Raw genomic sequence first — 27231 nt, 5'->3', positions numbered from 1 at the left:
TTGATTTTTTTTTCCTTGAACAAAAAATAATTGAAAAAAGAAAATAATCAAGCAAACGAAAGAGGAAACATCATTGTCTATGGCCCATTCATTTTGTTACTCAAGATGACAAATAAAAATTTTCATCTTTACCAAGAGACATAAAAATTAGCTAACCGTTCAATAGCCATAGAAAATGATTGAAAGAGCTGCAATTCGAGATAATCTTGATAGATAGCAACAATGAAAAAAGCAACTAATAAATGCACATTATCTATGGTACATGAAATACCACTTGATTTATAAAATGCTCAGAAATATAGAAAATTATTAGGTACTTCTGGAATACCACGTGTCCATATTTATTCACCAATCATCATTCATCATGTCCCTTCATATTCCTCAATCACCCAACACAAAGTTTCCCAAATCATGGGCAAAATTACAAAGGAGTCCTCTTTGGAAAATGTGTGGCCTATTTAATCCCACAACCTTTTGTTTATACCCAAAAGTCTTGTAACGTTTTTCTTCTTCTCTGCCTCTTTTTTTTTTTCTTTTTCTTTTTTCCTGATTTCCAACGATTGTCGACGGACAACCACGTTCTCTTTCTCTTTTTTATATAGTCACCGGTAACCGATGACTACCATCAATTGGGATTCATCAGCAACCACCGACCATCAACTCCTTACTTCACCCTTATCGACGGTGAAGAAGATATGTTTTCGAAGAAGAATGTGAGTAGATCTACTCAGATCTGATGTAGATCTATATCAGATCCGAGTAGATCTATATCAAATTCGGCTAGATCTAAACAAAAAATAGTTGTCGGAGTACAATCATCTCTCTATATCTGTCTCTCTCCTTCAATCTCTTAATTTTTCTACATTTTCTCTGCTATACACTTCTTTTTTCCTGTTTTAATGGAGAAAATTTTTAAGTTCTGAACAAGTTGTTTTTGAGTTTTAGTTACAAGCGGTGAAAACTATAAAATTTTACAGTTTTAATTTTTTTGGTATTGGAATGAATCATGATTTAAAACTGTAAAATTTTATAGTTTCATAACATTTTTTAGAACTGTAAAATTTTACAGTTTCATAACATGTTTTTCAGTTTGATTAATAAGGATAAATGCTTAATAGATTTTTTCTTTGAAACTGTAACATTATACAGGTGCAAAGCTTATTTTTTAGTTTGATCAATATTAGAGATTATTTGCTTAAACCTCACAAAAATTAAAAAATAACATATGTTTTTTTTTCTCATTGTTACTGTTTTTTGTCATTACATTTTTTTCTTCTTTTAGTTTATCATTATTTAGCACATTTCGTTATTTTTTTTGTTCTAATTTCTTCATTTATTCTTTTTTTTCCGGCAATATTCTGAACATTCTGGTGAGTCTCCAACGATGTTCTTAACGTCCAGCGAACATTCTGGACATTCCGGCGACTTCCATTGACGTTCAGAACACTTCGGTGAACTTTCGGCGATACTCTGGTGACTTCCCGGTGATGTTGAATATTCTGGCGAATCTCCGGTGACCATCTGACGGAAGTCCGACGGTAATGGGATGTAGCAGTGTCTATAATTTTTTTTTTTAAAAAAATTGGATTTTTTGATAACAATTAAAAATATATAGGACTAATTAGTGCAAGTGCTTTGTTTTGGGATTAGATGGGTTTTGAACTTTGTGTATGAGAGTTATTGGTAAGTTCCCCAAATCATACTACCCCACATCCTTCACCAATTATAATACTATAGAGTACCACGTGGCTGTGTTCCGAAAGTACCCAATAATCATCCAATATAATATACTCCTTTAGTCTTCCATATTTAAAGGATATAAATAGGGTTTATTAGAGACTCTTCACCTTTTCCATTTTCACATTAAAAAGAAAAAGAAAAGGAAATCAATGCTCAGATAGAAAGAAGAACCAAATCTAAAAGACAAAAAACTAAAGGAAATGCATAAAATACAACACAAATAAAAATAATAGTAATATGTGCTATTCTTAGCTAGACACATGGTGCATTTCTAGACTATAGTTCTGAAATGCACAACTTTACTTATATACTATATGATGTCCCCTGTTGGCACATTTATGAGTTATGAACTATGAAGTACGAATACTTCTAAAAAGGAGACATATTTGTATTGGATATTAATACTTCCGAATACGTAGCAAATACTTATTAAAAGTATTAGTTACTTCTTAATTAATTTTTCATTAATTCTGACGCATCGGATACTTATTTTTTAAGCATCGGATACTCCAAGTCGTATTATCTGTTTTACAAAATTAGAATTGTAACGTTTCTTACATAACATTATATACCTTAATTGTGAGGATAAATAAAATAATATTTTTCCAATACTTTGCTTAGTTCTTTGATAAGAAGGATATAATGTGTTATAAGTAATAGAATTTATCAAATTGGCATATTCTTATTGTATTAATCATGTCCCATATAATTACATAAAAAGTAAAATTTAACAAGTGAATATAATAATAATAATAGAATTAAATATTAATAAATAAATAAGTAAACTTACTTGCAACATTTTTTTACTATGTAAAAGGGAAAAACATATGGACAAATTCATGTAGATTGTTCTATAATTGCGATATAAACATATTGAACTTAATATTGAAGCAAAATATCTATAAAGCCTATTGAAATTGAAGAAATAAATTAGCTAATAAGTTAAATTAATTCTTCATTCTTAAATATTAATATTTTACATTATAAAATTACAGTATAGTTTTTAACATGCTTGAGCTTGTGTAGTTCACTACTAATAATTGAAAAAACAATTTTTTTACAAACGTATCTTAACCGTATCTGTATCCTACTTTTATAAGTTTTGTCGTATTTCATATCTGTATTGTATTCTATCCATATCCGTATTCATATATGTGCTTCGTAAGTCACGAATTTTGAAGAACCTATTTTTGTGACTCCATGCTAAACTAACCAGTCAAAATAAATTACAAGGATTAAAAATAGAATTGGTAGGATCGGATTTGAATCGAGATTCCATGATTCTATGAGATCCAACTATTAGGGTCGAAAGATCCTAGTTGTAAATTTTTTTTTACACTATGCAAATCTATTGTATCCAAATGGATCGTAAAATTATAAGATTATAAGATTCGGATATAGATTCAGATAAGCATGGATAAAGGAGGGGAAGAAACATAAGATGAACAAAAAGGCATAACAGTAAATGTGCATATACTACTACACTAAAGATATATATCCTTGAAAAAATAAATTATATATATATTTAGCACTTTACCTTTCAAGCAAGAAAGAAACCAAGATGCTTTGCTAGAAGAATCTAAAAGAAAAGAGAAAAAATAAGCAAAGAACAATGATAGAGACCTGGTTAAATTCTTAAAAATCACCTAATTAAGCTGTTAAAATGCTTATAAAACTTCAAGCACAGCACAGACCAGGGGGAAAAAAAAATTGAAATCATACAGACAAGATCTCACACAATGACAATTGTACAGTGATAAAATAAAAACTATAGTTTTCATACCTTGTTGCAAAAAATCAAAAAGCAGATCAAGTCCGTAACTTCTTCTGAGTGGTTTGGAAATATTAAATGGAGAAAGAACTGGGAAGACTTTTGTGATGAGTTTTGTAGTGAGAACAATAATTATGAGGAAGGAATTGGGAAGGAGAGATTATTCATTCGTGGCCCCAAAGGCACCACGTCACTCCCACCACGTGGTGCCACAAACCTATCAAACGTTTAGCCTACAACTATTACAATTTTGTTGAAATGTCTGAATGGAGTATTGTTTCATTTCAGATTATGTTTTACTAATTTTCTGATTTCATTGTGGCTTGAGTTTCATTTTCATTTCTAACAATTAAGTTGGAATTGTCAAGGTGAGAATTAACTACCTATACCCATTGCAGATCTGAACAAGTGAGGTCATTTTCTTGAATTAAATCACAAAGGAGACATTTGGCCTGACTTTTTTAGGTGGATGTGTTTGTAGTGAAGCCACTAGATGACATGATTGAATCAGTTGAAAGAAAATTTGAATCAATGTCTGTGAAGTAAAGGAAACCAATTGAAATATGCTGGGTTAATTTTTAATTTTCTTTTTTGGGTAAATTACATTGACCCCCCGAGGTTTGGTCCAATTACATTCCACTCCTCGACGTTCTGGAAATTATATTTACACTCCTGTGGTTAATAGTCTCATTTCGCAAACCCTCCTACTTATATAAAAGGCAATAACTCTTAATAAAAAAACAGAGAAAATTACATTGAAAAAAAAAAGTAAAGCAAAGGAAAAGGGGAAAAAAAAAACAGAGGAAGTAAAGTAAAGCATGAAAAGAGAGAGTGTATGAGTTTAATATTTTCATTTCGTCTAAATAATTACAATGACAGGGGATTAGTGTAATTTTTCAATCGTCAGGGGGTGATATGTATTAGATCCAAACCTCAGGGGGTGTAAGTGTAATTTACGCTTCTTTTTTTTTGTTGAAAATATGATGGTAATAATTACCATGTGATAAGTTGTAGCACCACAAAAAACCTTCTTTGCCCATGTAATTTCATTAATTTTAGTGAACCTTCATAATTTTTTTTTTCTTTTTTTGTGTCGTAGAAATTGTAAAGGTATAATAGATAAGATAATATCTTTTAGTTTACATATTAGGCGTTTTAACTAGTGCCCAACGACGTAACGGCGTTTGATGGAGTGCATAGTGGCTAAAGCTCAAAAATCATTCTTTGATCATGTAATTCATAGTTTTGGTTGGTAGTATAATGGATTGACTTCATTGAATTCTACTTCTTTTTTTCTTTTTTTTTTTGGCAAATTATGATAATAATTTCTATATTTTGGTCTTTATGTCATTTTGGTCCCTGTAATTTCAATTGTCTCAGTTTTGATCATGAATTTATGACTTTGTTTTAATTTGGTCCAATTAATTACAACTCTTAATATTTTTTTTATGAAGGATAAATTACAATCACCTCCCCTAAGATTTTTGACAGTTACACTGGCCTTCCTTACTTTTTTTTTTTTTTTTGAAATTACATTAACCTCCCTATTGCCCCATTCCGTTAGTTTGACCAGCATTTATGTTATTCATGAATTCCATTTTTTAACAAAAATAAAAAACACATTACAGAGAGAGAGAGAGTGAGCTCATGTCTCAACTGAAACTTGAACTCCTACACCTCTCCATTGTAGGAGAAAGAAGGCATAAATGGCTTCCAGACTAAAGAAGTATAAAAACTTACTGATGCATTCTCTAGCTTGGTAATATATACAAGACAATGTTTTACTTCTTAGTTTGTAAAACTGAAGGGAGATAAATTGCTTTCTATTTTATGAATGAGATCAACCATGAACTATTATAGGCCATGGTCCTCTGTGTACTCCAAAAAAAAATAAAAATAATAAAAATCACGACTATGGACATGTGTCAATACAAGCTTGGCTCACTTTCTAACATCTTTAAAAAAAATTTAAAAATTTAAAAATTTTAAAAATAAAAAACACACACACACAAGATTGAGGACCAAACTTCAAATAATAGCGCAACAAAAAAAAAAAAAAAAGAAAAATGAAAAATGAAGCTTAGAAACTGATTTTGATAAAGCTTGGAAACTAAACTAAGAAGATAAAGAGTTAGAGACCAATCAATAATAAAATTCTTCACAAACGCCAGAAACTGCTCTCTCTCTCTCTCTCTCTCTCTCTCCAAATTCACTCGGTTTTGGAGTATTGAGATTATTTATGAAGATTCAAATTGATAGTGGAATTGTAAGAAACGAACGACAACAATTTCAAAGCTTGAATCGTGGGAATTTCATATTCAATTCTGATATCCCAAACGCACAAACTAATCTACTAATGAAACAAAAGCAGATATCAAATCCATTTCAAATCCTTAGTCTATCTGCTAATTGAGAAGTTAGATTGTGAAACTATAAAACTCTGCTAGCAGTGTAGACAGGGCCTTTTCTTCAAACCTAGGGCTCATGAGGATTGAGAGAGGTAAGTTGTTCTTGCACACTAGACAAGTAGAGAAACAGACGATGCCGGAGACGGTTGGGAATGTCAGGTCAGGTCAACCGTCCACGTCGGGTGAGGTGAGGCCCACCCAAATTGATCACGCTGGAGCCCAACAACGACAAAAACTCGCAAAATCAAAAAAAAAAGTTGAGACAAGCTATTGAATCCGAATTTTCGGTAATGCAATAGGTATAGTTAAAGTTTTAAAAAACGACCGTAATGTAACCGTAACGATTGTGGTTGTGTTAACATATAATATACATATAATATATACCCCCACTACCATGTATAGCTGTAAAAGACCTTGCATCTGTAAAGGCCACAATGTGTACCTGTAAAGAAGAGAACTTTCACTTTAGCTTTAGCTTCTCTCAATGTAAATTACCAGGCATCCGATTCTAATTGTCTCCCTCTCCTCTCTATAAAGAGAGGGAGCTTGCTCTCTTGTAAGATACAGAAACATAATATAACAACACCAACTTTCAGTCCCTCTCTGTTCTCTCCCTCGTTACCAACCTTACATGGTATCAGAGCCTAGAAACACAATTCTGGCATCCCTCAATTTTGGTTCTTAGTTCCGTACACAGTGGACTATACCAAACAGCTCGGAATTTCCTTACGATCCCAACGGCACCAAGCCCATCACCAGACAAGCCCTCACGCGCTCTCACGCGCCGCTTCTTCTCTCGGCGCATCTCTGCTTCCGTTGCCACTCTCACACGCGCTGCCACGCGCCTTCCACCCTGCCCTGTCGTGCGCCGCACCTGCTACCATGCACCAGCGTGCGCCGTTCGTCTACCGTGAGCCGCGCGTGCGCCGTTCTGCTATTGTGCACCCGCGTGCGCCATTCTGCTAACATACGCTACCAGTCCCCTCTGCTACCGTGCACCGCACGCCCTTCCTGCTAACGTGCGCCACTGACCTCATTTTCCACCCTGCTGACATCATCCCTGCACAGCCCACCTTTCCTAGCTATTTTCGACCTTCCGGACTCACTGGTACACTCTGTTTTACCTAATTTTGCTCCTACAGGTCTCTCCCTATCCATTTAGCCCTACTCCACTATTATTATGGATCGTCCTGATGCCTCCCATCCCATTTCCGTTATTTTGGATGGTTCCAACTATGTTCTATGGGCCCAAGCCATGTCTTCCTTCCTCAAAGGAAAGAAGCTCTGGCGAATTATCACCGGGGACATGACCCAACCGGTCAAAGACACTGCTGAAACTACTATTTCCCCTGCTACTCCTACATATGAAGATCGCCTTGAGGAATGGGACAGTAAGAATTACCAAATCATTACCTGGTTTCGGAATACCTCTGTTACCTCTATCAGTCTTCAGTTTGGTCGCTTTCAGCTTGACTCTGTCACCACTCCTGCCAAAGACATCTGGGATTTTTTGAAAGAACGATACCAGACTGCTGGTCTTGCTCATCAATATCAACTTCAGAGCCAACTTCATCGGATGCGCCAAGAATCTAGTCAGTCCATCAATGACTTCCTCTCTCAAATGTACTCCGTTTGGGACCAGCTTGCTCTTTCTGAACCAACTTGGCCTCACCGAGAAGATGCTGTTTTATTTACTGCTTATCGTAATCAGCAAAGGTTGGTGCACTTTCTCATGGCTCTCACTTCATCTTTTGAGCCTGTACGTGCCTCTCTTCTTCATCGCCATCCCTTGCCCACTCTGGAACAAGCTATTTCTGAGTTGCTATCAGAAGAGACTCGTCTTGGTACTCTCCAAACTCATCATGTGGACTCTGTTCTTGCCACTCCCCCGTACCGGCCATCATTCCCCCAGCGGACCACTGCCTGTCTCTACTGTCAGAATCGGGGCCTTCCTTCCACACATCTCCTGGTCAATTGCCCAGTCAGAACCTGCCGATATTGCAACAAACTTAGTCCTGGTCATCTGCAACAGGATTGTCTTCGCCATCCATCCCGCTCATCCTCCAACAACCACTCTTCTCGCGGTGGTTCTTCTCGGGGGAGCTTTCATCATTCCAGGAACCAATCTCATCCTGGGAATCAGTCTCCTCACACCGCCACTACTGCTGCTGCCGCTGAGGGTTTTTCCGAGTCTCTGGCTCCGTCTACCCCTCTCTTTTCTCCAACGGATGTCGAGGCCATGTTCAAACACCTTCTCTCCCCTTCTGGTACACCTCCTCCTACTGCTTTGTCTGTAATTCCAGGTAACTCTTCTTGGTATTTTGATTCTGCCTGTTGTAATCATATGACCTCCAGTTCAACTATATTTTCTTCCATCTCTTCCTCTCCTCATATTCCCTCAATTCAAACTGCTGATGGTTCTCTCATGACTGTCCGTCATCTTGGTACTGTTTCCACATCTTCCTTAACTTTACCTCAAGTTTATCATATCCCTGCTCTCACTTTAAACCTTATCTCTATTGGTCAATTATGTGAACTTGGTCTAACTGTCACCTTTTCTGCTACTCATTGTTTGGTGCAAGACCCTCAGACGAGGCAGACTATTGGGATCGGCCGTAAGCATGGACGTCTTTATGAGCTCATTCACCTTCATGTTCCTGCCTCTCCTCAGATCGCTGCTCCTGCCTCGGCTTCCTCATTATCTCCTTTTCACCTTTGGCATTGTCGCTTAGGACATATTTCTATTACTCGCTTAAAGTCTTTGGTTTCTAGTGGACAATTGGGTCATGTAATTCCAGATACTTTTGATTGTATACCCTGTCAACTTGCCAAACAACCTGCTTTATCATTCAATAAAAGTACTTATGTTTCCTGTGCACCTTTTGATCTTATACATTCGGATATTTGGGGCCCTTCCCCTACCACTACTATGGGGGGATCTCGTTATTTTGTTGTTTTCATTGATGATTTTTCACGGTTTACCTGGATTTTTCTCATGAAAACTCGGTCTGACCTCAAAACTCTTTATTATCGATTTGCCCAAATGATTCACACCCAATTTTCCAAAACCATCAAACTTTTTCGCTCCGACAATGCTATGGAATATCGGGATTCAGATTTCCTTTCTTTTCTTCAGAGTCATGGTACACTGCCTCATCGTTCCTGTGCTGGCACGTCCCAACAAAATGGCCGTGCTGAACGGAAACATAGGCATATTCTTGACACTACTCGCGCTCTCCTTCTTTCTTCTTCCTGCCCTGAAAACTTTTGGGGGGAAGCTGCCCTCACTGCTGTCTACACTATCAATTGTGCTCCTTCCCCTGTCATCCATAATCAAACTCCATTTGAACGTCTGCATGGCACTCCCCCTCCCTATGCTAATCTTCGGGTTTTTGGCTCTGCCTACTTTGTTCTCCTTCAATCTCATGAACGCACCAAGCTTGAACCGCATTCTCGTCTTTGTTGCTTTCTTGGGTATGGAATTGAACATAAAGGCTTTCGCTGTTGGGACCCTCTCTCTAAACGTCTTCGTATCTCCCGCCATGTAGTTTTTTGGGAGCACCAAATGTTTTCCTCCCTATCCTCATTTCACTTACCTACACTTTCCACTAATGTACTGTTTACTAATCCTTCCATCGATCTCTTCTCTGATGATTTTGATACAGGTCCCTCCGTCATTGAGACGCCCTTGCTCACTCCTGCTCCCGACCAGACTGCTCTCCCTGAAGGTCCACCTCTCCCTGCACCACCTCCTTCTCCATTGGTTCTTCCTCTCACCGATCCTCCTACGAGTCGACCACACCGGGTAACTCAACCTCCTATCCACCTTCGTGATTATATTGTTGGGTCTGTTGCCTTTTCTACTTATGAACCTACCTCCTATCGTGAGGCTTGTACTAATCCTCTTTGGCAGCAAGCTATGACTGATGAACTTCAGGCTTTGGACAAAACTCATACTTGGGATCTTGTTGACCTTCCTCCTGGCAAAACTGCGATTGGTTGCAAATGGGTTTACAAAATCAAGACTCATTCTGATGGCTCGATTGAACGCTACAAAGCTCGTCTTGTTGCCAAGGGTTTCAACCAGGAATATGGGATTGATTATGAGGAAACCTTCTCTCCTGTTGCTCGGCTTACCTCTGTTCGCAGTTTACTGGCTGTTACTGCTGCTCGCCACTGGGAGCTTTTTCAAATGGATGTCAAAAATGTCTTCCTCAATGGTAATCTTCTTGAGGAGGTCTACATGCAACCTCCCCCTGGGTCTACTTTTCCCCCTCATAAGGTTTGCAAACTACAGCGTGCCCTCTATCGCCTCAAGCAAGCACCCCGTGCCTGGTTTGCTAAGTTCAGTTCTACCATTCATGACTTCGGGTTCACCTCTAGCTCCTATGACTCTGCTCTTTTTATACGGACTACTCCTCATGGTACCACTCTTCTCCTTCTGTATGTGGATGATATGATTATCACTGGTAATGATGCAGCTGGTATTCTCCACCTCAAACGCTTTCTCCACCGTCAGTTTGAGATGAAGGACCTTGGTACTCTCAACTACTTTTTAGGCCTTGAAGTCTCTCATGATTTTACTGGCTCTTACTTATCTCAGGCCAAATATGCATCTGATCTTCTGGCTCGTGCTGGTCTTACTGATTGCAAAACTACATCTACTCCAGTTGATCCTCAGATTCGTCTCACTCCTCTCGACGGGGCTCTCCTCCCTGATGCTACTCTCTATCGTCAGCTCGTCGGCAGTCTTGTCTATCTCACAGTGACTCGTCCTGACATTGCCTATGCTGTTCACATTGTTAGTCAGTACATGTCGGCTCCTCGCACTCCCCACTATACTGCTCTACTTCACATCCTTCGGTACATCAAAGGCACCCTGTTCCATGGCCTTTACTACTCTGCTTCCTCATCTCTGGAATTGCGTGCCTTCTCTGATGCTGATTGGGCTGGGGATCCTACGGATCGACGCTCCACCACGGGCTTCTGTTTCTTCTTAGGGGATTCTCTTCTTACTTGGCGTAGCAAAAAACAATCCCTCACTGCCCGTTCTAGCACCGAAGCTGAATACCGAGCCCTTGCCGATACTACTCAGGAACTTCTCTGGCTTCGCTGGCTCCTCACTGATATGGGTATTTCCTCTTCTGGCGCTACCGCTCTTTATTGTGACAATCAGAGTGCCATTCAGATTGCTCACAATGATGTTTTCCATGATCGCACCAAGCATATTGAGATTGATTGCCATTTCATTCGACAACATGTTACACGTGGTACTGTTCATCTTCTCCCAATTGCTTCTGCCGATCAACCTGCTGATATCTTCACCAAGGCTCATTCTCCTGGGCGCTTCCGTGATCTTGTTTCCAAACTCAACTTGGTCGATGCCTACCCTCCTTGAGTTTGCGGGGGGCTGTGTTGACATATAATATACATATAATATACACCCCCACTACCATGTATAGCTGTAAAAGACCTTGCATCTGTAAAGGCCACAATGTGTAGCTGTAAAGAAGAGAACTTTCACTTTAGCTTTAGCTTCTCTCAATGTAAATTACCAGGCATCCGATTCTAATTGTCTCCCTCTCCTCTCTATAAAGAGAGGGAGCTTGCTCTCTTGTAAGATACAGAAACATAATATAACAACACCAACTTTCAGTCCCTCTCTGTTCTCTTCCTCGTTACCAACCTTACAGTGGTAATTATCGTTATTGTTATGACCGTTATAGCAGTGTAATGAAAATTCATATGTAACGGTTGTTTCAGTATTACGTAACAACCGTAACGGTCCATTACACACCATTATATCCTTTAACAAAATTCTGAATATTTCATTTTCCCATCCCAAAAAAGAGCTTACAAAAAAAGAACAAATATTCAAGTGATCTAAATCCAAACAAAAAATTTTATATGAGTTTTTTTTTCTTTTTAATTTTTATTTCATTACATTAGCATGTAAAATAAAAATATATATATAAACAGTGGTTATATTTATTTTTATAATGATTTTATTTAATATTTAATTGTAAATATTTTTTATTTTGTTACTGTAATGTGTTGTTTAAAAAATATCTTTAAAAAAATAAATAAAATCAGTAGCTTAAAAATAATTTTTGTTTATGGCACAATTTTTATTTTATAATCATTTCATTTAATACTTAATTGTAAACAAGTTTATTTAGTTAGGTATAAATTGTTGTCTAAAAAAATGTCCCAAAAATAATTTTTATTTATGGTATAATTTTTATTTTTACAATCATTTTATGTAATAATTGTAATAATTTTTATTTAGTTAGTTCAGGTATTGGTCAAAAATCATTTGTAGACATTTAAAATCAATTATTCTTAAAGTCATTAATTATTGAAATAAAATGTAAAAAACTCTTCTTATAGTGATTCGGAAATATGAAATATATTGGATCATACTTAAAAATCAAAAAAAATTGATCAAAATCTATTTTAAATCCCAATAAATATGATTCTGAAAAAAAAAAAATATGCGTATCGATAAATTTTTTTCAAGTTGTGCAAAAAATTTAAAAAATCACAACTTTAATTACACTATAACCTTTACATCCGACAACCGCACCACTGTAATTGTTACAGTGACCGTAATCCCTTTTCAAGACCTTGGGTATAATGTATTTTGCAGTGTGTCAAAAAAACATTTTTCTTTCCATAGTTGATCTGAAAAGTCAAAAAAAGAGGTCTTGATGATTTGGGAATACATATAAAATTAACTTAGTGGTCCTTACACGCACACGCGGTGCGTGTGTAACTTGAAAAAATGTTATGTTATAGGAATAATGACAAATGAAAATGCATATATAGTGTGTTGCATGGTTTTAAAAACTGAATCAAATTAGCCTATTCGATCGGTTAAACCGTCGATCAGTCGGGATTCTGGTCCAGATATACCATTTGAATCAGCAGAATACTAACATATTTAGAGAGAATCGGTAAAGCCGACAGTTGAACTGCCAAACTAAATGACCTGGGTATGGTTCATCGGGTTGATGATATATATTTTTTTTTAATTTATTCTTTCTTTCTTTCTTATTTTATATTATATATGAAAATTTTGATTTGAAACTCTCTTTCAACCGTCTCCTCTTGTAAGGAATCTCATTAAGAGTTTGAAATTATTATGAAAAGTCTCTACTTATTTATAAGAAAAAAATTCTTTCAAAAAAACTCAAGAAACTCATGTGGGATTCAATTAAATTATTTCAATCAAATTTGTTGGAGAGAGACTTGAAATTTTGATTACCCTTCAAAAGTTTGCTCTTTTTTCAATCAAATTATTTGAATTAAAATCATATGGAGGGAATATTGAATATTTAGTTTGCTTTCAAAATTAAAATTAATAATATTTTAAAATATATTTTTATATTTTTTAGTAAAAAAAATTAGGAGAAATATTTAAGATAATTTAACATTTTCATTTTTTTAATTTATAATTCTATTACTTATATTTTTATTTAAATATAATTTTTAATATATTTATAACATCACGATTTGATTCTAATTCAATTTGACGGTTGAACCGATGACTTATACACTCGATCTCTTTTCTAGTTCGTTTACCAGTCTAGTTTTTAAAACATTGTTGTGTTGCTCAACTGATAATAATTTTTGGATAAATTGCAAATACAACTCCTGAGGTTTGCTTAAAATACGAATTGTCCCCTGTGGTTTGGAAAATTACAAATACCTCCCTGTCAGAATTTTTTATTTAACAGAATTAATTGAAAAAGTGAAATTTCTAATTGTTCACCTATACAATAATAAAATTATTTGAATTATTAATTGAAATAAAAATGTAACATTATTAAAAACTGTTAATTAACTTCTTGATTTATTAATAAAAGGACTTATTTGTTGTAAAATTAGAAACCTTAGGGGGCATAATATAATTTCTAAAATCATAGAGATTAACTTGTAATTTAAGTAAACCTCAAGAGTGTGTTTATAATTTACCCATAATGTTTCTACGTACATAACATTGTTGGAAAACAAATCCCTGAAAAATTTAGGCCATTTGGACCCATTATATTTCCATTCCGTAAAAAATTAAGGGTAAATTACACTGACACCACTAATATTTCTTTTTAATACAGATTTCTCCTCACATTTGAAAAATTACATTTACCTCCTTGTCAGATTAAAATGACATATTTACTTCTTAGCCCTTATACATATAAAATAATACAAATATTTTGTTCATATCATTTTAAGGGAAATAACAATTATCTACTTTGGTTTAACTCACACAAAAAATTGAGTTTTTTTATTTTTATTTTTCATGTTTTTTTTTTATTTTTACTGAATTTTTAAAATATTTTAAGCATTTTTATTTTTATTTTTATTTTTTAGATACACCTAATCTAAATGTACTTAAGAAGTATAATATTTTGTGATTTTTTTTAATTTACCAAATACAAAAAATATATATATATAAAAATATAAGAATTCAATACATTATCTTATTTTGTATTTAACAGATTTTTTTAAAAGTTGTTTGTACAAATTTTATACTTTTTAAATATATATCTAGATTAAATTGATCTAACCTAGATATAATGATAGAAATAAAAATGAAAAATGATATTCATATATAAAAATTTATACAAAAAATATCATGAAAATGTTGTGATAGTGATATTATTGTAAATATAAATTATGTTTTGTGGTGTTTTGTTTTAAAGTGAAAGGTCACCATTAAGTTATATCATTGTGTTCGAAAATTCTATATAAAATTTATGTTTGTATATCATCACTCAATAAGAATATATTTGTATAAAATTTAATAATGAAAAGTTGTAGAATGTAGTTATGATAATGGAAAGAAGAAATAACAGGAAAAATGACAAGATGGTCATTTAAAAAAATTTAAGACATGACATCAACAATTCATGGAACAATTTGTAATGAGATTTCAAATCTCAAGGAGAAAAATATAATTTTTCAAATGTGAAATTTTTTTTATATTAAACAGAAATATCAAGGAGAGTGTCAATGTAATTTACCCAAAAATTTAATGTTAATATTTGGGTGTTGTGACTATTTGCTTCTAATCCCCGGAAGAACTTGAGCTTGCAAGCTTTTTGGTGCCAAATAATTAAAGATAATGGCTCCACTGTTGCCACTCCATCAAATTAGAAAGTAACAAATACAATATTGATAATAACTAAGGTAATTACACAGTTGATCCTCTAATTTTAGTGAAATTTTATTTTAGCGCTTGGAATAAATAAATTATACCGTCAATCCTTTGAATTTTAAACGAAAAAAACATTATGGGCAAAACTAGCCAAGCTAGGCACCTGACAATGCCACACGCCTATAAGACTTCACCCTGTGAGTATGCAGGGCGGTTGAGATGAGAAATCCAATCTCATTCCACAATAATCCTGGCAATCAAGAGATAAAACCTCAGTAATACTTTAATCAACAATACCAAAAGTCTCAACAACAATCCACATATTCAGTTTAGTTGGAGTTCATATATTGTCACCATCAAAGTAAACTAGAGTTCTATAATTTAAGTGAAAGGTAATGTCTCAGCAAAATAATTCAAAATAACTCTACTCTTAGCACTTTATCCCAAAAATGATTTGCACAATACCATTCCTCTGGACCTGTAATAAAAAAGAAGAGAATCAATTTGATAGCTCAATGAATATATGAAAAATAAAAGTTTCGTAAGAATTTTTTTAGGTCAATTGATAGGAGATTATTTAAAAATTTGGAAAGACATTCAGATTATCATAGTCCAACAATCATAGAAGCTCAACAATCAACTTAACAAACAGCCCCATAGTAAAAAAGAGATAAACAACACAACAAATAGCCCAATAAAGAAACCCCATAATTGAGGAGATTCTTAATCTTTGCCTTTAGCAAGGATTGACACCCTGGCCTCTAAAATAAGATTATATAATGGTGATAAATTGAGTTAGCTTAGTTGGTTCAATAAGTAAAGTTGAACGACAAAGATTTTTCATAAATCTTCTGTGATTCAAGAGTGTAAAGAAATAGTCCTGCAATTCAGTTAACATTAAAGAAACAATAATTCCAATAAGGTGAGTTCAATAATCATACAGTTTATGAACTCATAGGATTCACCATTCGATATCTCATAAAAATCGATAATTAAATACAATCCAAAACTCAATGGTTTGATAAACACAAGCTCAAGTTTTTGCAACTGCAACCACAACAGTAACCAGTGACAAAAGCCGAAACCACTATGGTCAAAGACCAAAAGCATTAAAGAAAGTAGTTTTTGTGTCAATAATTAATCCAAATCATAGTCAATTCATACTCTTGACAAAATACATGAATCCACAGAGCTTATTGTTGTGAAACAGTATTGTGATCAGACTCTGAAAATCATAAACCAACAAGCAGAATTTAAATAGTAGGCAAGGCACGTCCTTGACGTTACCTATAAGATAGTGACTTCCCTCCATGATACAGTTCCTACTAGTATGAAGACCGTTTCTAAGGTTGTATTCCTTAGACATCTTACAACCAAAAGCTTAACCCAGAAATCAGAATAAAAAAGAGAACAAAAGCAGAGATTACATAAGCAATTGTATGCCTAGGGAATCACTATAAAGGGTTCAAATATACACAATCTACAGAAGGACACAACCCTTCTTATAGACACAGAAACAATGCGAAATTTAAACTCACATAGAACCATTAAACAGTTAGAGAAAAACTTAAACCGTTTTGGACCAAATGGCTATCATACTGATTGTCTATTTGAATTTTTAATTCTTTTATTTTCTTTCTTTCTACACATATATATCAAAAACAACTAGAGGCTACATATCATGGATATCCTCAAAAAATGGTCTTCAATGGAAGCTTGAAGAAATATGAAATGCTCTCCCCTATTTATTGAAGAAGAGTTCAACAATAAATGCCCAAAACTCCCATGTGGGAACCAAGCAAAAAATTTGAATCTTAGTGTTTGGAAGGATAGTGAAATATTGAAAAAGTTTTGGATACCAATAGGGTACCAAGTGGCACTACCCTTCCACCAATCACAAATATATATGCCCCCTATTGTTCTCCAAACGCCCAACATAGGGCTCCCTATTCTACTACCATTCACCAATCATAATAGTGGAAGGTACCACATGGATATACCTTATCCACATACAAAAATCACTTAGAAATATTGGATTCCTTCCAAAAGTGTGGAGTTAATATTGTTATTAGTAAATGACTACTAACATACAACACTTCCAAAACATTTCAATAACAATAAATCAATTATCACAAATTGTTTTGATAATCTCAAAGTTAATTGAAATTCTCTTACTTGATCCTCATTTAGCATAAACAAAAGCAAACATTAAAATTTTCATTTTTATAAGAACCAAGAGGGATTTCATTACTCAATGTCAGACATTTTCCAAATGGAACAGGCAGTTGACGAACTATGAGGTCACTTACCCCCTTTACTGCAGTGAAATGAATCCAAACCTGTAAGCCAAAGAGTTCACAAAATTCTTCACAAACCTGTAGAAAAAAAATCCGGAATAATTAAAAAAAAAAAACAGTTCTATGAACTCAAAAGCCACCATTAAAAAAAGGAAAATAAACATAGAACACTGTATTTTTTATGGTTGAATTCAGTGTACCCAACTTTTCTCTTATAAATTAAGTACTCCCCATATCTCAATCAAAACTAGCTAATATTTAATTCACTGGTTAAACCCTTAACCTTAATTATCTAGTTTCAGGGAAAATATGCATAAAAAGGGAAGAATTAATGAGCTTTTCTTCCTAATCTAATCAATTAACTAGCACATACCAATAGAGGCTACAATTTGACCTTGGGTGAACCAACTGCTTAGGCTAACAAGTCTCTAACATCTCTAAGTAGAACTTCATACATGAGAAGATCTTACGCTGTCTTGCTTCAGGCCGTCATTTATGAAACTAGATTATAAAATGTATTCGAATTTTAATTTCTCACATTTCATTGTAAGATCATTTGAAATTATTTTCTATAACAATCTGTAGAAATTTACATGTATTCGATTAACAACTAACAAAATTGAATATGAAATTCAAGAACTTCTACATCTTATGTAACAATAGTTCATGTGTGTGCATGTGTACACTTGATTTCTGTGTCTGCAAGTGTTTTGAAATTGAAGTTTAGTATTTACATCATTACAATTTCAAAGGTAATATACTAGTAGAACTTTTATAATAAAATCAACTTTTAAGAAAGATTTGTTTCAGTATTTTCAATTGTTTTTAGGGTCATGCCGAAGAAATATTATTATTATTTTTTTAAAATATAAATTTGAAAATAAGGTGAAAGTAATGATTTTTTTCATAAACCTTAACTCTGTATCATAAACATAAAAACTCACCCACATTGATAACTAGTAAACCTAGTATGTGTCTACTAGTTGTATTTTACCATATCCAAAATATTTATGTGAATAACAATGTTAAATTCCAATACACAAATATTTGAAACTTCGGTGACATGAATTTTGGTGTCAGACGTGTTGTGACTTCACTACATTTAGGGCTAATTGAAAAATTTGTAAGTATTTACTCGAATGCACTTTGCCGTGTTTTTAATCTGACACACTATTACGACATTACCTTGAATTCGAAAGAACAAAGGCTGTAGAGTGGTTTTGGTGTGGGGATCATCCCATTCCAAAGATTCCCACCATTCTTCCTCTCCTCCAATGGACCGAAGAGCAGGTGGTGCTGATACTTGCTCACTATCCATGTGCAAAGAAAGAGGCAGTCTCCTTACCATGGGACACTTGCTTATATAAACATGTCTCAAAGATTCACAAACCATTATGCCCTTACATATGCTCTTGGTCTTGGTAGATTTTCTAGTTTTAAAATCTTGAAATTTGGGAGTATGACTGTGTTACTATCGTCTTGATGATTGCCCCAGTCACTCATCTCTGCTTCCACCATTATGTCCTCCACATTCTCACAATCACACACTACAAGTTCCTCAAAGTTTGGAAATTTCTGCAAAAACTTTGCAGGGAAAATAATCTTGATTCTAGGACATCTATAGAAGTACAATTCCTTAAGGTTAAAGGAAATGTTGCATGGTGGAATAACTCCATCAAAGAGCACCCTAAGATTGGGTAAATCACTAAACCATAATTCCTCAACCCTTCTTAGCGGGGTGTGGTAGCCTTCTGAGAAGGATGATAATGAAAAGATGGATTCTATCCCATTACAGTCTCGGATTTCACATATTCTTAAATCTCTTGCATCCCTCAACAACTGAATATCCATCAAGCTAATCAAATAGTGACATCTTCTAATCTCGAGGATCTCTTTGTTGCAGGGGAGCACTAGAAGATCTACTCCAGTACTTCTTAAAAGTTTAGAGTCATAGGTACAAATTTCTTTCGATTCAGCAAAGTAGTCTTCTTGTATGTCATCTCGGTCATTTTTATAAACATTTCCCACCATAACGTGGTAGTTTTCCAAACTTTGGCACTGCTGAGATGTCACAAAACTGGTAAGCTCTTGCACATTGTGAAACTGAGCTCCAAGAACTTTTAATTGCGTCAAGCACAACAGCTCTTCTGCCGACACATATACTTTTGTTCTGTTAATTCTAAGGCATTGGAGTTGTGAAAGTCTGCATAACTCCCAAGAAGAAAACATATGTAGCCTGGGAGAGATCAAGATTCCTGAGATTACTCAATTCTTCTAAACCTTGTGGTACTTCTTCAATCTGACTTTCAGTCAGTTTCAACTCTTTCAATGCCTTTAGTTTCTCCAGTGATGGCACATACTCTAGTTGCCAACAATACTCTAGAGGAAATGTTTCCCATAGATCGTCTAAGATGAGCACATGCCTCTTCTTTTGGGAAAGCATTGTATATATTTCTGATGCTCTTCTTGTTTCATCTGCATAATTTGAAAGATCAAGATCCAGGGCTTCAATTATCTGCCTCTGTAGATTTCTAACATTGAATGCTTTAGATACTGTTACCCAAATAACATCACCGACGTTACAAGTTTCATTCAAGAATCGATTGTTGATGTGATGCATGATGGTTGTTTTGCCAACTTCCCCCATTCCGTAAATGCCAATCCTTCTAACCTCATCATCCATCAGGTATTCCCAAACTTTCTCCATGTTCCTTGCACTCGTGATTTCACCAAGAGATCCAGTAGTTGGTATCAACTGTGCACAACTTGGAAATGCATCAATCAACAAATCATTAGAAAATCTGCCCTTTTCTTGCACCTCTGCCACTTCCTTAATCTTCTCCACAAAAAGCTTTCCAACCGTACGCGCACGAAGACATTCTTCCATCCGACTATTTCTTGCTCTTGTATTTGCAATGTTTGGACATCACCTCTTATCCTTTGCACATCTTTTTGCCAAACTTCAACTTCTTTTCTTTCGCCTTTTCCTTGACCGCTGCTCTGCAATGCTCACTTCTTTATTTATGTCATTCTCTTGACTGCTTAAGTATTCTGTCTTTCGTTTGAGATTTTTCATGTTAGCATCAAGGCAATTGATATATCCAATCCATTTTTGAGTTGCTTCCCACGTACTCTTCCCAATTTCAAAGATTGGATGTAAGAATTCCATGGTGTGGTCAGTTCCTGCAAATACTGAAGAGGACTGTTTTTAACTTCAATATCAATTCTGACAGTTGTTAGAAAGCAATTTGAAATCTGATTTACAAAAGCAAGAGAGAGAGGAAATTATGCTAATATATGCAAATTGTCTCCATATTCACCTCAAAACAATAGAAAATCAGTCTTGAATTACTGACAAAAGAGTGATTGTGCTAAATATATATTAGTAACAATGAACCAGCATTTATGTTGTTCAAGAATTGCTGCTCTGGTGTTGTTTGTAAATTTCGGATAGGCGGGTGATCTAAAACACAAACAAGAATTGATGACTGAGTTTGGAATCATTAGACCCCTAAACCCATAAAACCTCTAAAAGGAAGCTGATTTTATTTATTCTTGTGTATTGATAACAGATTTTAATGTTACTACTAGCTGCATTTTACTACAAGTGAGTGTAAATGAATTGTGAAATATCCTGGAAAACTAGCAATTTTGCAAATTATTTTATTTTATTTTTTTTTATTTTTTTTTTTTGAGATAAATTTTGCCGAAAGGAGTTCCCTAACAAGTAGCACAGCACACTATTTTTAGAGCTTCAATTTTCAGAGATAAAAATAAGTTTCTAAATACAGAATTAAACTTGTCTCAATTATTTGCCTAAAAAAAATCACAAAGCAACATTCTCCTAGAACATGAATTGAAACAATTCAGTTTTTTATTAAAAAATACACACACACATAAGGATGGCAAAATACCCCGATCCGTCGGGTCCACGACTCTCCCCGACCCTAATGGGATGGGTTCGGGGGTGGTTGAATAGAGTAGGGTCGGATTTGGGGAAACCTTTGAACAACCCGATTGCGTTTGGGTCATGGGCGAGGGAGAGAATTTTTTAACCCGAACCCTACCCTACCCGACACACACATATATATAGTATATGTAGTGTGCTCATACCAGAACTAAAACTAGAACTCTGCACCCTCTCTATTTTAGGAGAAAGAAGGCACAAGTAACTTGAAGACTAAGAAGAACAACAGCTTACTGTTAATACATATGCTTTACTTCTTAGTTTGGAAAATTAAAGGAAGAGCAATTATTTGCTATTTTGTAGATCAGGTCAACAATCAACTATAATGGACCAGGGTCCTCTGTCTACTCAGCAAAAACAAACCCAAATTCCTGTCCATCTCTCAATACACTCCCAACCATTGGATCATGTAGAAATCTCAACACACCTAAATTTTGAGGCATGATCCAATGGTGAGATCAGAAAATTTGTGTAATTCCCATAGGAGCATTGTTTGAATTTTAGGAGCATCTCCAATCCTTAACCTTTTTTTCATCAAATTTAAATTTTGATGAAAAAGTGCTAAAATATCTATCTCCAAGCCATTCATCAAATGTTATCAAATCAAGGGAAAATCATTTTTTTCATCAAATTGAGAATTTATCAAATCCTTCGTCAAATTAGAATTTGATGAAAATTTAAAAAGATGAAGCATTTGAGATGATTTTTTTAAAATCAAATTTGATGAAAATATAAATTTGAGATAAGAAGGGAATTTAGCATTTTACTAAAATTTGGAATCTTTTCATCAAATTTGAAAAGACCAAGCTTTTTACTAAAAATGAAAAAATTGATGAAGGGTTTGGAGATACTCTTACCGTTTGGTTGATGGACTTGGGTAGAAATTTGAAAAGGAAAAGAAAAAAGGCAGGTGAAATGTAAATAAAATATAGTTAGATTTCATACACTTTTTTCGTTTTCCTTTTCAAATTCTTACCCAAATGCATGAACCAAACACAGGCTACGCTACGGACTTGATTGGGTGAGAAAACCTAATTTAACAGCAAATATGTTTGAAGATCATGACGAGACCTTGTATCAAATACAAGCTTGGCTTGTAAGATCTTTTCCCCAAAAACCGTTATTGAGGGTCAAACTTCAAATAATAGCAAAAGAAAAAGTCTGAATCCAAAAAAAAGAAAAAAAAAAATTGAAAAGCAAGAGCAATGAAGGAAAACTGAGCCTCAGGAATCAGAGAACTTGACCTAATGATGGGTTGAGAGAGTGATGATAGAGCTGATAAAGAAGCTCTGGAAACCAAACAAAGAAGATGATGAAAATGGATTTTACAGACTAACAGAGAGTTTCCTTTTGCCATTGACAGCCTAGATTGAAGTGCAGAGTCAAACCAAAGTGAATAAAATATACATATTCAAAATTACTGATTCTGGATTAGCGGGAAGCGATCTCTCCATACATGATGCATGTTAAGTGTCAAAACCACCGACCCGATTATATTTGTCCCAATTTAATTTTAATAAAAAAAAAATTATGAAAGCATTGACAAAATATGATAAATACATAGAAAAATGCTTGGGAGCACTAATTAGTGCTCCCACTAATTAGGTGGCAGTGGGTCCCGCCGTTAATGATGTGATGTTTTGGTCTTGAAGTTGTATTTTTTTTTTATTTTTTTAATGCATTAGTGCTATTAGTGGTGGTGTTTTTAGTGGGATGAATCATTGTTGTAAATACATAAGTATGTAGATTAAAAATGTCAAAATTATGATAAAATATGAAATGATATCATTAAAGTAGTTAAATCTAAAGTTAAGAATTCACACGGAAAATCTGAAAAAAAAAAAAAAAAAAAAAAAAAAAAAAAAAAAAAACGCCCTGTTATCCACCTCACACCCGTTAGCTACATTGCGTTGGGCAGTTAGCACCATTTTGTCTTTTATTTTATTTTTGGATAAATTATAAATATATTTATTTAAAAATTTGATTAAAATATAAATTATTTAGGTCAAGTTTGGGAAGACTAAAAAAGTGTACTTTTTGTCTTTTTGGACTAAAAAATTGAGGTTGAAAATATGAATGTTTGGGTTAACTTTTTGACTTTTTATTGAAAAATGTGTAATAAAAAATTATAAAAATTGATTTGTAGAGAAAAATTTGAATTAGGAGTTGTGCAGCCGTAATTGTTGACTTTTGGTAAATAGTGTTAACTTTTTAACTTTTTGAGTAATTTTTTGACTTTTTGGCTTTTTTAGAAGTACCCAAACTTGGCCTAGTATTTTAAAAAATTATAAATGCCCCTTATTATTATTTGGGACACTTACCAATAAGTCATATATACAAAATTCAAAATTTATCTAATTCCAAAACATAACACTTGCACCAATTAATTTTATATATTTTTAATTATTACCAAAAAAAAAAATTATATATAAATCTAAAATATTGCTACATCCCACCACCACCAGACTTTCGTTAGACGGTCATCGGAGACTCGCTAAAATGTTTCACATCACCGGGAAATCGCCGGAATATCGTCGGAGTATCGCTAAAATATTCTGAACGTCACTGAAAGTTGCCGGAATGTCTAGAATGTTCACTAGACGTCAAGAAACATTGCCGGAGACTCACCGAAATGTCCAGAATATTGCCAAAAAAAAAAAAAAGAATAAACGGATAAATTACAGTGAAGAAACATAGCAAAATGTGTTAAATATTGATAAACTAAAAAAAAAAAAAACCATAACAACAAACAATAATAATGGCAAAAAATATATATTATTTTTCAATTTTTATAGGATTTAAGCAAATAATCTCCAATATTGATCAAATTGAAAAGTAAGTTTTGAAACTGTAAAATCTTACACTTTCAAAATATGAATCTATTAAACATTTATCCTTATTGATCAAACTGGAAAACATGTTATGAAATTGTAAAATTTTACAGTTCTAAAGAATATTATGAAACTGCAAAGTTCTACAGTTTTAAAGCATGATTCATTTCAGCACAAAAAAAAACTACAACTCTAAATTTTACAATTTTCACCGTTTGTAACGAAAACTCGAAAAAAAAACTTGTTCATATTTTGAAAATTTTCTTCACTAAAATAGAAAAGTAGAAGTGTATAGCAGAAAAAAGGTAGAAAAATTAAAAGATCGAAGGAAAGAAACAAATATAAAGAAAAGATTATACTCCGGCAACTATTTTCGATTTAGATCTAGTTGGATCTCATGTAAATCTACATCAGATTTGAGTAGATCTATTCATCTTCTTCACTAGAAACTCGTCTCCTTCGCAGTTGGTGAGGGTGAAATGAGGAGTCAATAGTCGGTGGTTGCCAATGAACCCCAATCAATGCTAGTTGTCGGTCGTCGGTGACTATGAGCTTGTTTGGGATGTGAGTTGACTTTTTGACTTTTTGACTTTTTGACTTTTTTGGTATGGGGCTAAAAAGTCTCGTTTGAGATAAGTTTTTTGACTTTTTGACTTTTGTAAGAGAAAAAACGAAATGATTATAAGTTGGATATGACATTTTGTCCTATTTTGCTAAAAAAAACCCATATATTAGAAAGAAAGAGAAGAAATAAGGCGTAGTTGCTGGTCACTGAAAATCAAGAAGAGAAAGAGACAAAGATAAAGAAGAACAAATGTATAAAAAAGAATGAAGAAGAAAAATACATAATGGACTTTTGAGAGTATCCAAAACGTTGTGGGACTAAATAGACTTCTCTTTTAAATAAGACTTCCAGGTAATTTGCTCAATTTTTTACTTAACAGAATTAACTAAAAAACAAACCCTAATCTTTAACTACTCTCCTATACAATAATAAAAGTGTCTGAATTATTAATTGAAACAAAATTTTGATATTATTAAAAACTGTTAATTGACTTTATAATTTATTAATAAAATGAGCCATTTGTTATGAAATTAGATATTTCCAATGACGAAATATAATTCCCAGAACTACATGAAACAATTCATATTTTAAGCAAATTTTAAGGAGCATATTTGTAATTTGTCTTTTTTGTTTTTTTTTTATTTCTTGTTTCTTCTTTGGCTTTCTGAACTTTTTAAAATTGTGAAATATTACAGAAGTTTCTAATAATAATAAATAAATAAAATGTAAATTACAAATTTGGAGAAAACACAAGTGTTGGAAATGGTTATAAAATTCTGGATAAAACCAGAATTTTTTCCTAAGTTCGGTCTATTTTTTAGGTGGGCCCCGAGTGTCGATTTACTCGGGTCAAAGTGGTAACGCGTTCTATGCCGCGTTGTGATTCACGTGGTATATTTGGTTGCTCAAAACCATTACCGAGTGAATGGGAAATTGAAGCCAAAGTGTGCTCCATGGAAATGGAGTTTTGGTGGAAATTCCTTAAGGTTGTAAATTGGCTTGTCCCACATTGATTTGGTGGGAAGTTTTGAAAAGGTTTATAAGGCTTAGGGTGGGATACTTGGGGTGTGCCCCAAGGGGTACCCAAGTGTTTTAGAGGGAGAGGTTATGGGCTAGACCCATTGGACCCAAAAATCACCACACACGCGCGCCGCCGCCGCCGTCCGTCCGGGCCGGGCTTGGCCACGGGTGCGTGGTTGGGTTGGGCTTCTAATCTTTTTTGGGCCAAAAACATTTGAATTTAATTTTATTTTTATTAAAATAAAATCCAAAATTCAAATTAAATTGGTTTGGATTTTTTGTTCATCCAAACAGGGCCCTTCCCGGTTTCGAACAGAAATAAACTGTTTTGGAATTAGTGCACACCCAAACAGGGCCCTTCCCGTAATTGCTATCTGTTTGAATTGTTGAATCTGTTTGAAATTCAAAACCCAACAGGTATCATACCTGTTCAATTCAAAACCAAGAGCCACATACCTGTTCAATTCAAAACCAAGAGCCACCTTCACATCTATAAATAGGACCACCCTCATTTGATGTTTTCAATTCAGAAATTTCGTATTTCACTTCTGCTATTTATATTCTTCATCTTGCTGCATTTTATTTCCGAAAGAAAGAGTGTAAACACTTAGTGTGTTCGTAAGGCAAACAATTTGTAGTGCTGCTATTGTTTGCAGTAAGATCATTTCATCCTGGGAGATAGACGTCCAAATTCTGAAAGCACCGTGGAGAGGACGAATCTGTCTTAAGGACACAGTGTCAAACACTGGACTTGATCAGAAAATAATTCAAAGAAATTAAATCAAGTAAGTTATTTAATTTATTTTCAGTGTTGTTTTTATTTATTTAAATCAGATTTTAATTTTGTTTTTTGTAACAAAATAAAATCTGTTTTTATTTATTTATTTTTATTTCGAGTTTGATTTTTGTAATCAAACAAATTCTCTCCTTTTCTTTATTTCTTTTAAATTCTATTTGTTGTTGTGTACACAATAGAATTAAATCTTTTAAATACAGTGAAGATTGTCCTACAACAAGTAGCTTCACTGCTTGTACATAATTATACCGATTGTTCTTTTAATAAATCTAAAAATACTAAAACCAATATAAATAATGTGGAGACATGAGGATAAGCAAAGAAAAAATATACATTCCAGTATAAAACAGATGATAACATTAACTTTTTTTATATTTTAATAATCGGGTGTCTAAACTAACTTATACGCACCTCGACCTTGGAAATTCATAGGTTTTACCATTCAAAATTTGAACAAATTTGACAATTCAATACAAACAATCCAAACCTCAACGGTATGATAAACACAAAATCAAATTTTGCAACTGCAGCCACAGTAACCAAAGCCAAAACCAAAAAAAGTAACAAAAGTGCATCAATACTTAACCTCCATTTGCTTGGGTCCAAATCATAGTCAATTGGATTCATACTCTTGATAATATATATATATATATATATATATATATATTTATATATA

General features: G+C 33.9%; 2 protein-coding genes across 7 annotated transcripts in view; both read right to left on the bottom strand.

Annotated features, from left to right (window-relative positions):
* Positions 1–3925, bottom strand: part of LOC114281018 (disease resistance protein SUMM2) — a 48330-nt gene extending 44405 nt beyond the window's left edge. For 4 of the 6 annotated variants that reach the window (XM_082916975.1, XM_028223445.2, XM_082916977.1 and 1 more), the window contains exons 1-2: positions 3524–3924; positions 3278–3319 (exon numbers count right to left, since the gene is read on the bottom strand). The gene's annotated coding sequence lies outside the window, so the exon portion shown is untranslated. Of the gene's footprint in view, positions 1–3277 lie in introns of all 6 variants that reach the window. The other 2 variants (XM_082916976.1, XM_082916974.1) reach the window with 2 other exon arrangements.
* Positions 3926–15164: 11239 nt separating this feature from the next.
* LOC114281005 (disease resistance protein SUMM2-like) lies at positions 15165–20569 on the bottom strand. The gene is made up of 3 exons (XM_082913663.1): positions 18562–20569; positions 17389–17454; positions 15165–15557 (listed from the first exon to the last, which is right to left on the bottom strand). Exon 1 carries the CDS (start codon positions 20261–20263, stop codon positions 19556–19558), a length of 708 nt encoding a protein of 235 aa, XP_082769789.1. The 5' UTR covers positions 20264–20569; the 3' UTR covers positions 15165–15557; positions 17389–17454; positions 18562–19555.
* Positions 20570–27231: the final 6662 nt, after the last annotated feature.

The sequence above is a fragment of the Camellia sinensis genome, chromosome 2 (genome assembly GCF_055761805.1).
Source record: "Camellia sinensis isolate YWXY chromosome 2, ASM5576180v1, whole genome shotgun sequence".
NCBI lineage: Eukaryota > Viridiplantae > Streptophyta > Magnoliopsida > Ericales > Theaceae > Camellia > Camellia sinensis.
The sequence above is the reverse complement of the archived record's forward strand: the minus strand, read 5'-3'. Positions and strand labels throughout refer to the sequence as shown.